At 42.1% G+C, this 12949-nt stretch overlaps 1 protein-coding gene across 2 annotated transcripts in view; it reads right to left on the bottom strand.

Moving 5' to 3' along the window:
• Positions 1-12542, bottom strand: part of SMYD2 (SET and MYND domain containing 2) — a 29366-nt gene extending 16824 nt beyond the window's left edge. Inside the window, exons 1-5 of one of the 2 annotated variants that reach the window (XM_058836484.1) lie at positions 12232-12281; positions 9493-9556; positions 8088-8155; positions 2634-2744; positions 961-1021 (exon numbers count right to left, since the gene is read on the bottom strand). In XM_058836484.1, the coding sequence (XP_058692467.1) occupies positions 961-1021; positions 2634-2729 (157 nt within the window). In that variant the 5' untranslated portion in view covers positions 2730-2744; positions 8088-8155; positions 9493-9556; positions 12232-12281. Of the gene's footprint in view, positions 1-960; positions 1022-2633; positions 2745-8087; positions 8156-9492; positions 9557-12231 lie in introns of both variants that reach the window. The other variant, XM_058836483.1, reaches the window with a different exon arrangement.
• Between the last annotated feature and the right edge of the window lie 407 nt (positions 12543-12949).

The raw sequence follows: 12949 nt of genomic DNA, 5'->3' as shown, positions 1-12949 counted from the left end.
ATAAATTATTGAAGATAAGCTGCAATGCAGACAAATACACAGAAATTATTTCAGCACTTACCCATTCTCCTCAACCTCAATCCTGCCAACTTACCTGTAGAACTATCCTTGCCCTAGGCAAAGTTAAATGGTGGCATTTTCCCCCCTTGTTCCCCCCAGTTGTCCCAAAAGCAATGACAGGAGCTTTTGTTCAGGAAGCAAATAAGGCCACTGTGCTTGGTTACTCTGGTACCTCAAGTCCCAGCATTTATTCAGCATTTTGTAAAAGGTTTTGGAAGCCATCAGAGTGAGTAATGTGACTATACAACCCATTGCCTCTGTGTATATTATGCTCAGCACCAAGAAAGAAAACAACAGACTGGTGAAAACTGTGTCAGGATGGCTGCTAATGGTCAGTTTCTAACTCGGTCCTACTGGAGGTAAACAGCTGCTTTACAGTTAAAAGCAAGCCATTGCTTTATCTCCTTCTTTGGATTATTTTAAAGCATTTAGGACATGGAATCATATATAACATGTCAGATTTGACTGGCAGTGACAGATACTGAAGCACAGTCCAGAGGGTTCTGCAATTAGCCCCTTAGTCACTGTCACCATCAAGCAACTGTGCTGTCTCTGATTTTATGCCTCCTGGTAACAAATACCAGCTATTTTAATTTTACAGTATTACCATTCTCAAAAGAAACTAGAATACCATAGAAGCAAGAGATGGATGTATGCTACATAATTAATTCTGTCTAGGTTTTCATCCTTGTTTCACAGCTCCCACAAACAGCCAAGAAAAGAAAAAAAAGAGAAAGAACACTGCACTTTCAAAAAAATGAGGAACCACAATTCTCTTTGTTTACTTCTTTCTTCCAGCATGAGCAGGATGTTCTGAAAGGTGTTGATGGAGGGGAGCTATGGCAAAACAAATCATTAATAGTCAAAACCTCTGTTTACTTGCAAACATTTTTTACTTACGTGATTCAAACTCCTTTACAGCAAACAGCCTCTCTGACTGCGTTCTTTCTGGATGAGTTTTCTAACAACAAGGGAAAAAAAAAATAAGAAAATATTTTAATGTTTCACTTTGGCAATTTTGTGTACTCATTCAGAATTTGGGAACTCCTACCTGTAAGACAAACCCAAATCCTTTAGAAGAGTTGATGAACAGCAATGAGTTAAATTGACTGCCCTAAGTAAAGGCATAGAAATAGTCCCTCCACATCAAATTAGGCAGCCAAAGATGAACTCCTATCAAATTTATATACATAAACTGAACAGTACTTTAAATATGTCATTTGCTTTGTTCTAGACACCCAGAAAGCTGCTAACAATAGCAAGCAGGCAGAAGACAGGCTTTGCTTTGAGGAAAGTGAATAAACTGACTGTTGACAGAGTTCAAAAGCAATGCTCCACTGTTGGCCTAAGGCCACTTCTTTGTAATCTTGGCCATTAAATATGGCTTTGCAGGTGGCCCAGCAGCTGAGGTTCAGGGACTATGGTTTGCATATTTAGCTTTTATATGACACATAGGGTTCTCCCCCCTCCCCGTAAGCGATGAAAGCAGAAATTTACTCCAATGACTTTTTGTCATTAAACAATTCAATTTTGTTCGTGGATCACCACCAAACCACACTTTAATTAAGTCACACACATGTACATTCACGTACGCACATCTACACACACAGTGAGGATGTAGCTACCTTCCCAGCAGGCCACCAAAATCCTTCCTACACACAGTATCCAGGTTGCCCTTGTCACATAAGCAGACCTCAATCACAAAAATATGCTTCAAAGAGGATTTGTTTTTGCAGAGAGAGTTTAGAGCTCTACAAAAATACACAGCACAATAACCTTGAAACTCATGAATCCCATCCTCTCCCTGGAAACACTTGCGTTATCCTTAGGATCCATATAGGTAAGGAACACTGAAATGGAGGTTGACATTGCAATCTTCTTTCCTTACTCACAATATTATTTTTCTCCAAAGACAAAGGGTCTCAGATTTCTCTCTCAAACTCTGGTTTTCACCAGCTAACTCATAATCATAATAGACACCTCTGGGGTGTTTTTGACTCACAAATGTACTGGAAGTTACATGCTACACAATACTGTGCAACTGTAGCTGAAAAATACAACAACAGGCAACTGCTTTATAAAGGTATCAGTGCCTGCAGCCAGATAACTCTAGAAGCATTCCTTAGAATTTAAGCCCAAATACAATCTTATTCTTCTTTCTCTTCATCAGTGTGGCCTTGGTGCTTGCCCACACATGTAACGAAGAGCTCAAATCTATCAGAAGAGAGGCTGAAACACCAATGTGAAACTATCAGTAAACATTTCCAGGCTCTGTTCAGCAGTGCCTTGGCCGTAGGTTACAGCTGAAGACCTCACTAGCTTTTTGCTAGTTTACTGCAGAAATCTCCAGCTGGACTATGTCAGGCCTGACCCTGCTGCCGTGGTCTGATGGTCACTTCATTCTGCTGCTTGAGCTCTGTGTTACACCTATCTGTACACAGGAAACTTGTGTGTGTGTGTGTGTGTGTGTGCGTGTGTGCGCTTTGCAGGGACAGTTACTGCCGGTCAATTTTGATTTTCCTGCCTTCCCTGGCACCCAGAGCAGGCAAAAACCTCCCAAGCCTTCAGCTCACCTGTTTGGCAAGGATCCTCGCTGTTAGCCTCACAGTCTCTGAGGGATTCCAGCTCTGCCCAAAAGCGCACATGGAGGCACATTCCAGCTTGTGCATTGGCCAATCTTCTTTCTGAAAACATAGAAAAAAATTATTTAAAAAAAATAAAAATAAGTGCCATGGAAATAAACTTATGAAAAAGGGGATGAAGCAAGTCCTGCCAGATCCTAGAGGTCAAGTGAAATGCGTTTCCCTTACAAAATAAGGTGCCGCTTACTAAGTCTGAACAAAAGCTTGAGTCTTATTTAAGGGGTAAAGCTGTCCTGCTTTATTTCAAACAAATTCACAAGGGATGAGCTGAGGTCAGAACATCTTCATTTACTCAACGGAAAAAAAGAATTAAATGACGAAGAAACAAACAGACAACATGATTTATAAATCACCAGTTCTTATTGTTCAGATCAAGCATATGAGGATGCTGTAGGTCTGAGCTTGATGACTTTATTGGGTTCATTTCCATTTAATATCTTGGCCCTTCATTATGAGGTGACCCTGGTGTAATCAGGAGTAATGTGTCTGAAGTCAATGGATTCACAATCACTAAGAATCCTTTGACTATAAGGTCAAACATTCTGATGGAATGATAATTTTTTTTTTCCTTAAATGTTGAAGAATAAAAGTACAGCTAGACAATGAAAATACACTAATAAAGACAAACATTTTACTTCAATCTACAGAATATTTTAGTTAAATACAGAATAGTTTGGGTAATGTATAGCATATTCCTAGCTCAACAGACATACAGGGGTGATGGCACCCAAGGCCACAGAATCTTCCAAAGAATAGCATAGAATCACATACTAACAATCTGCACTAGCACAGGCTGTCCTCAGACTGCATCAAATTTCATATTATTAATTCATTTACACATGGAAATATGAAAGCAATGCACAGTTATTTATTGCTGTATCTCATCCCAAACACACATTTATAGCACTATGTTAGAACAGATCTGTAGTGTTCAGTCTGCACAGGGAGCATCAAATTTTGTTTTCATACCAGACTCAAACTGGTAGAAAACACTAGCAGAGAAAAACACTCAAAACAAATCCCACAGATTTTGAAGTGAAGACTTGATAACCTTTTAGCACCTTCCAGAATGTTCTTAAATCCTCTTACTGTGATTCACTCAGTACGGCAGACCCCGTGTTGGCCCACTGACCGCCAATTTTCAAAAATAATTTAAAAAACCCAACAGTGGCCCATCACAGTGACTGAGTGGCACAGAAGGAACAATTTCCCTCAGCTGCCTAACCACTGAAGGCAAGAGACATTTGAAACACTAGGGAGACACACTGGAGGCCATCTGAAACAGGATGGGTAGATATGCTACAGGTCTACTGGGAGATGGATTCCTTGTGGGAACTACAGCTGTAGGCTACATGCAACAACCCAAAGCAGTGAACAGTCAGGGGAATCAGGACCTTCAGTGCCTCCTGCCTTGGCTGATCAGCTTATTTACAGGGTTTGCAGATCAAAACAAAAGCTGAGATTACTGATTTCAGAGTTACTACACCAAAAATTCTTCCATTGAAAACAGTTATTTTAACTGTCCTGGGCACAGACAGCTTTAGGAGGTTATTTTATTAGGAAAAGAAAGGTCAACACCTGCCCCGGCCTTGGGTAGGATTTGAAGCAGTGCAACACTGCAAGGGTATTCAACCCCTCACAATGTCAGCTTCACTGTCCTTCACTGTACTCAGTATGGTACTTCCAAAAAAACCTATATACAGGCTGCTTGAAATAAGCTCCAGTGTAAATATTCTAAGAGGATGTGGCAATACAGACCAGAACCAAAATAGTATATTACACTGTAATCATGTCATGTGGAATTATACTCTCGACTCTCCTACAGCTGTCACACTACAAAATGCATCCCCAGAGAGACCCATTTCCTATGTGTGCCCCAAAACCTTTTCTGGAAAATTCCTGACAGCCTTTGCTTAGGAACCTACAGGCTAAAGGCTAAAAGGAGACAGAGGGAAATCTCATCTCTCACCTTTTCTTGCTTACCCAGGACACCCACTAACTTTAGCATGATTGTTCAAAAAGTGAAGGCACTGAACCTGAAGCTTTGCAAGACTCTCATCCATACACACCCATTAATAAACAGGAGGAATTACCTAATAAAACAAAAAATCAAAATGCAAAATCACATGCCTGTCTCAAAGCAGTGTTTTTAAAAAATCCATTTGTCCCTTTATTCTTTACAGATCGTTAATTAAAATCTTTCCTCAGGCAGAATCATACTGAGTTATATGAACTGGTAGGGAGGTTAAAGGGACAAGATACGGCTGAATTGTGCAAAATGAGATAAAAGCCTGAAACACCACAAAAAAAAAGAGAGTTCTGATGACTGTGTACTACCTGGGATAGAAACACCATGACAGCAGCTTTTCCTGCGATCACAGCAGGACTGTATTTTGCATTCTTTTCCACATTTTCCTCCAAGTAGTTTGAATTATAACAAGTTGCATTGTTCTAGTTGAATCCCTAACGCTACATTAATGATATTTTCTTCCTATTTTCATTACATCCACAATATTTTTCCCTTCATTTAGGAGTGACAACATTTTTGGAAGGGAAGTTCTTTAAAGCTTATGCCTCTTACATCAAAGCATGGGAACACTCCTCTTCACCAAGTTCTTCAAAAAGATTCTGGCATCCAGGACTACTGGACTGATCCCCAGAACACTGTCTTATACCTTACCATATGAGAAAAACAAGTAACAAAATATAATATTAAAAATAATAAGACTCAAGTCCAAACAAATGTCCTCACACCTCCTTTTTCACATGGACTTTTTCAATACCACATAAAAACCCTGTTCTATTTTACTCAATTAAAAAGAAACACACACAAATAGCACAGAGAAATGATGGGCGAGCCAGTGCAGGGGTTAAGCTCACTTCTTCAAAATCTTAAGGCCCAATTGTGACCAAATGGCATTCAACTCTTTAACTAGATTTCAGTGAGGTAACTTCTGATGTCTGATATTAATTGGCAAAGTTCTCTGATACAGCCTTTCAACAGACAGTGAAGGTCGAAGTTTTATATATCTTCACAGCCATTCTTCCCTACGATCATTTACCAAAAGCAGGGCTACAGAGGGTATTTGATTTTCATGGGTTAACGTTTAACATGTTCACAGGAGACATTTACCAAAGAAAAATACATTGGGGAAGTTTTTGTATAGGGGGACAGACATCCAACACAATCTTGCAGTGTCAAAATCCTTTTGTGCAGAATCATTGCAGCAAAAAAAATTGTATTTTTTTCTACAGCTCAACAAAGAGAAGCAGGCAATTTCTACAAGGTCCCATTTAAAACACCTGCTTAACACTAATTACAGGTGTGCAACTACATTTTGAGGCTTACTAGCTAGTTAAAAATACCTGTTTCACTTATTCCAGCAATACCAACTAGAGCAGCCTTTAACATGGCTAAGAAAAACCCATAAATGGTTTGTTCAAGATATATTTCAAATGCTGAAAATCACCACAGAAACATCTCCTTCTGCACACTGGTTAGCAGATCTCCACTCTTGTCTGGGATAAATGACATCCATGTGTACTAACAGCAAAAGGAGTTCCAGTAGCCAGTTCACCAGTTCCAAAACTGCAACCACATAACCCTCTTAAAACATTTCTCTTTAGGGTTCTACAGCAGCTAATTTCTAAAGAGAAAAAACAAGTGCAGGTCTCCTCCTGCTTGACTAAAATTATTATCATTTAAGAAGTCAAGACCTGAACAGCTGCAGTTGGGGGCTGAAAGCCACTATTATAATAACAGGCCTGTGCTCCAAGGAGGTGAAACTGGAGAGTGGGACGGTGTGAATCTGCTGGAAATCACAACCCCTTTTAAAAGGAGACCTGGATTAGCACTTGGGAAAAGGAAGACCAGGAAACCCAGACTAGATTCAACCTACAAAACATTAAAAGCAGTAAGGACAGGCAGTGAAGGCAACTTCCATTCTCACGTGCCCTGAATCCACACCTACGCAAACATCCAGCTTAATATAGGCCAAACATGTGGTTATCTATCCTAAAAGCACAATAAGAGACCAAAACAGCAACACTAAGGAGCTGCACCAAAGCCTGTGTGTGTGCATGCGTGTGTATAGATCCACCTCTCATACATCCACCTCTCCCCACAGTGAGCAAGAATTCACATGAATTGTGATATAGGACATCTTTAAGTAAGAAAAGAGCAAGCTCAAAAGCTTTGGGTTTTTATCCCAGTATGCCCCAGTATGTTAAGTGGAAAACATTTGTCTAACTGAATTGTATTGACTAACAAAGTACTAACAAATGTACGAAATCAGACCACACCCTTGTTGGGTACATACAATTTTTAGCTGAACTGCACAAAAAAAAAAGAATTTACTGGGAAAAAATCAACTTATAAAATAAGAACGAAGAATACCATGACAGCTCTCTAGTACAGCCCTGGCCTTTTACCACTGTCGCATGATGTCTCACATGCACGGAGGCAAAAGGGATACATTTCCACAGTGTACATTCCAGTGTTACGAATTCAGTATCAAGGCACAGATATCCTTTTTGGCTTTGACAAAGAATTGCTGAACTGCTGAAAAGTGCCTTTGAACAAGGCAGGGATGAAGATGCATTGCAGACTGTGTAGCACATACAGTCACTGGAGACTGGTTTCTAGAGAATATTGCACTTGAAGGCAATTTTGAAAGAATGTCAAAGAATTCAATCTCAGCAACATTCATAAATTTCATCAGACTGACTCAGAAGGGCCCAAATATGGAAGAGAGTGTTATAACAACTAGGGAATTAAAAGCCATACATATATCACCAGCAACAGTGAGGTGCTACTATCTGTGTATGTCAAACTATAGTTTAGACATCAACAAAATCTAAAAAAGGCCTTTACATCTAGAGCATCATACCATACACCAACAGGTAGGAAAGACTCTAATTCACTAACTTATCAGACCAACAAGTCTTTGCTGAGCATCAGCTTTAGCAGACTTAAGAATGCTCAGTTTGACCAGTTCAAGTTTTGACTCTAGGAACATGTCCCTCTAGAGAGAGAGAATTCTGACCATCAAAAAATAATTTTTTTAAAAAAAATCAATCTAAAAAATGCAATACACACACAAAACTTTACCAAGGAAAAAAAAGGTAAATAAATAAATCCCTCCTTGTTTGTAAACATGAAAGTATAAACTTTGTCAGGGCTGGAAGCCAGGACACTGAGGGAGGGCCACTTGGTGATGAAAGCAAAGGACCATGAATAAGAAGAAATAAGTTCTTCTACTTCCAACACAACATCTACTTGCTATTTTTCCCAGCACAAATTACTAAGCTTTCCTACTTCAAAAAATCTTGCAGAGCTGTTTCATACACTGTTGTACATTTTATATAGTAACAGAAGAAACTCACAGTCTCAGATAAAAGCTGCTAAACAGCTGTACTGTTCAAGGATTTCCTTCCCTCATCTAGTTAAAAGCCTGTAAGAAATAATGACATGAGGAAACATTTCTTAGAAACAAACATTTTTTTGAATGAATCATAGCCTTTCTCTACACTGTCTTCAAAGCTCATCCAGATTCCTCTCAAGACCCTTAAGGATGCTCATACAGTGAGCGTTCACTTTGGAAATTTTATGAACTACTGCAAATTTTGTAAAAAATTCATTTCTTTTAAGCCTTTTGAGTTCTCCTGGTGCCTCAAAACCAAAAGGCTATTTGATTCACCTACAACTCTCCTGAATTCTATGGGAAAGTAGGAAGTTGGGGAGGTAATAGAAGGAAAACTGAGGAGAGGTCTTTTGAAACTTGTGCAACAGGAGAATAAGATACATCCTCGAAATCAAAGCAGCAGTCAGGTCCAAAGTGCCTGGGAACTGAACAGCACAAACCACAACACCTCTGTCCAGGTAATGACAACTGAGACTACTTGGCATGCACCCACACAGCCAACAGCACGTTAACATGTCGGAGAAGGTTTGGATTATTTATAGCTAACACACAGTTGCATGCCAGACCTTCATAAGGGTGACTCAAATCCTTCATAAGCATTGTTCCACACTCTGTGCCCAGCACACAGACCTTGCATAGCTCACGTTATTCAACTAGCAACTCACTTGAGTTTTTCCACACAGAAACTGGATAACTCTGCATCAAGCTGAGGGCCCAAAAAGGCTAGATTCTGTCTTTTTTTATTATTATTATTATTTATTTTTAAGGTGCTTACTCTAATTTGAATTAAAAATAGAGTTAAAACTGCATGAAAATATTTTGGACATCTTTGTATTGCTCTACTTTAGTATGTGCTTATATTCTACATCCAGGGGCCTTTAAAAAAACAAAATATACAAAAAGAACAAAAGTTGCCACAGTAAGTTAGGGAGAAAGCAAAAGAAAAAAAAATCCTAAAAAATCTCTCTTTCTCTCCCCTAAGATGGCTGTTTGGTGATTTCCTTTTTTTTCCAGTAGACACAGGATCTCTTACCAGTTTAGTGAGGCTAATGCTAAATTATCTGGTTTGTCCTTAAAGGAAGAAGTAATACAGACATAATTAGTGGGTTGACAGGCAGCTCTAATCAAAGCCTCACTGGTACCAAGCCCTGAAGCTACTGATCTTTAAAGACTCATGCAGACCATGTCAAAAACCTGTAATTGTCCAATGTACATCTCCATGGTCAGCAACTGTGGGATGCTGGAACTGACTGGACTGCTATTAATCATAGCTACAATTAGAACATATCAATGCCACATAAACAAAAATTGGAGGTCTGCAACCCTCACCCTCCTTCCCCCCACCCTGACAAATTGCATGACCGTACCTGACATTCCACATTGCAGTAAAAGGCCTGTTTGCACCTTCCGCACTTGGACAATCCTTCTTTCCTTTAAAAGAAAACAGAAGTTATTCTGTTCTAGAAACCTGAAGGAAATAAAACTGTATGCTGGATCACTTTTTGCACAGTACTTTGCACTTCACAATGAAAACTGTATTACATTTTCAAAAGCATGCTTTTCCAAGCAACTCTCATTATGTAAAAGCACTCTGCTTTCTTGATAAATTACTGGGTTTGGAAACATATTAGTCTATGCTATTTGACAGATAGCATCATTTTTTGTCACTATATGATGCATAATGTGCTAAACTTATTGTGTTGTGCAAACTTTAAAACTGCTCTGTGTACTTGTTCACCAATATTAACCCTTTGGTTCTTCTGTGACCATTCTACTGCTTCTTTGGTTACAGAATGCATCACCTTTGTTGAGTAAGTGCCTCCAAAAGCCAAGAAAAAATATTGTGTTATATACTGTTTGATCTCCCGTCACCTGAGAGCACCTTACTGACCCACCCTGTCTGCTCTGATATCTCTGCATTCTGAGCAGACCTAAGGCTCACACTCTCCTTTTTTATATTTGGATATACCCCAACAGAGGGAACTGCCACAAGGAAGGTCCTTTTCTGCTTTAAAGTGCATGTGTTGCAACAGATCCCACCAAAAATAGAACATGTGTTACCCAACAAGTGACATTTTGATTATGACAGCAATAGGGATCTCTCAGCAGTACTGAATGCTTTCAAAATGTCTGCACACCCTCCCTGGTGTAAGTAGCAAAAAAAAAAAAAAAAATTGTCTTAAACTGATGTAAGCTCACTGGAGTAAATCAAGGGATCAAGGGTGAGTGTCCTCATGATGTGACAGTGTAGAACATTTTGGTGGTCACTGCCATTCGGAGCCCATAAAACCCAACAAGTCTGGCATCCTCTGATTGTATTTGCAAAGCACACAAGGTGCAATATGAGCAAGCCAGGCTAACATCATGACTCCTCTTGCTGACATTACAACCTCATATTTAAAGTAACAACCGCTATCTCATGCAAATACAATATGACAGCCTCATTTTGCCCATGTTACCATGAAAGTTTTCATGACAACTTCGCCAAGTTTTCCTTCCACGGCTGGTGTTGAGCCCACAGCCCTTCTCTGAGAGCTCTTTGCAAGCTCAACCAGCACAATTCGGAATCTAGTACGTGCTAGTTCAGTGCTAATGCAACAGTCACAGACACAGAACACATGTCTGAGCACTGGTGGATCACCTTACATCACCGAGACATCGTTCCTCTTAGTGGCACTTCATCACCCTGGTGTGAAATAAGTTTCAGATTACCCCACTAACTGCTGTCCTGCTGCAGTCAGTATGTTCCTTGATCGCTGTCCTCCTCCAGAGCTCCAAAGGAGAGGCTTGCATGGATAACAAGCAGCTGCTCCTGAAGATAACTAAAAGCTATTCCGTGAGATAACTATTACCCTTACAGTATTACTTCCAATCAGTGAAGTATGGAATTATTCCCTGGTCCTTTGGCAGACAAATCTGAATATGTTAAACAAAACCAGACAGCTTCTTTGGCACGGGGAAATTTGCAGTTAGGTACAAAAAAAACCCTAAAACCAAACACAACACTTCAACGCAAAACTGAGAGGCTGGGAAAAGGTGTAAAAGAGGTGAGGAAAATCACCTCAACTGTACCCTTCAAACTGATGGGACTCGCTTCACCGGCTTCACTAGGAAGCATATAAGATACGTATGTTACATAAATGCAAATCAAGTGAACAAGTCATAAGTAGGTAAGGTAATGAGAAAAGAAAAAGGATGGATGGATAAATATAGCACAGTTACAAAAGTTGTTTTTCTCTACTGAGGCAGCTACTAACATTTGCTCTGAGTTATAACCAGGTAAGCACTTAATTCCTCAGTAAGCTGTCAGAAGTCATGAAAGTACTACACCTTCTAAAAATATGGTGTGGTGTGACATGCCAGAGTGTCATATCCATGCTGAATTTGCTAACCCTAATACGTTTGGGTTTTTTTTCCCCCGAAGCAGCTCATATTGAGAAGCTTGAAGCAAACACTCAAGTATCTCCCCTTCACACAGGTGAGGAGGCAGCTGCAGAGGCCCTGGCCAAACTCGAGCCCCCCGCATCCCTCCAGCACCAGGAATCCCGAAGCACGCAGGAGCAGGCAGCACTCCAGTCCCAATGCTCCCAGACATGCAACAAACAAGGTCTTGCATTGCCTGTGCTCCGCCCCAGTAAAAGTAATTTGCAGACTAAGGTTTCAGACAGAGGTAATACACAGATATTTTTCTGTGTATTTCATAACCGTGATATATACATTTCATTCATAGATTTTCTATCCGCTCTGTGGAACGTGAAGTGTGAATTAGGCGATTGCAGACCCTTTCTCCCTTATCTAACCTTCATTAAAACCAGCGAGCACGAAGTTATTACAAAACTAGACGGATCAATGAAACTTCCTGCGAGAGGATGGCTACGCACGTGTCTACGTGACCGCCAGAACACGGGGAGAGCAGAGCGTTTTTTGTTGTTGGCTTTTGGTTTGTTTTTTTTTCCTTTTCCTTTCTCTTTCCTGAGCTGCTGAGCACGGAGCACCAGCTCTGAGTTTACACTTCCACGCTGCCGCAGCACCACGAGCCGAGGAGGGGGAAAGTTTTGCCGCCGCCCCGCACAAGCCGCGGCCTCCGGGCGCCGCCCGGGCCCTACCTGGCGAAGCAGCCGTCGCAGTGGCCGCCGCGCTCGCTGACGGTCAGCACGGCGACATAGGCCGGGCAGCTGAACAGCAGCTCCCCCACGGCGAAGCGCCGCCGCGCCCGCAGCCCCCGGCCCTTGCCGGCGCTGGCGAACCTCTCCAGGCCGCCCAGCTGCTGCGCCGCCTCCGAGCGCATCCCGGCCGCGGGCAGGGCAGGGCTGCCGGGCGGGCTGGCAGCGCTGCGCTCCGGGCCGCGCACGCCGGCACTCGGGCGCCCGGGGCCGCTGCAGCCCGCCCGCCGCGGGAAGCGCCTCCTCCGGGCGGCGCGGGCCCCGCCGGCGGCTGCGCACCGGGAGCCGCCGCCGCCCGCCGAGGCCTGCCCGCCGCTCCGGCCCCGAGCCCTGCCCGGGCCGCCGGCACGCTGCCCGCCCGCTGCGGGCCGGCGGCGAGCAGCGGCTGCCCCGGCCAAGCTGTGTGCGGTGGAAGCATCCCCCGGGCCCAGCCGGATCTCGGGCAGCGAGGGCACCGGGGAAGGGGCTCTCCCGCTGGCCTCACTGCCCTCTCCTTAATATTAACACCTAATACGGTTCCCAGGGAAGTCAGGGAAGCGAGTCGTGTTCACTTGAAGAAAGGTACAACTGAGGTGATTTTGCTCTCCTCCTTCAGACCAGTGGCCTTCTCCAGCCACTAAGATTTGTGTTGAGCTGTTGTTTTTGGTTTTCAGGGTTGTTT

The sequence above is a fragment of the Poecile atricapillus genome, chromosome 3 (genome assembly GCF_030490865.1).
Source record: "Poecile atricapillus isolate bPoeAtr1 chromosome 3, bPoeAtr1.hap1, whole genome shotgun sequence".
Classification (NCBI taxonomy): domain Eukaryota; kingdom Metazoa; phylum Chordata; class Aves; order Passeriformes; family Paridae; genus Poecile; species Poecile atricapillus.
This window is presented reverse-complemented; position numbering and strand designations above follow the sequence as displayed.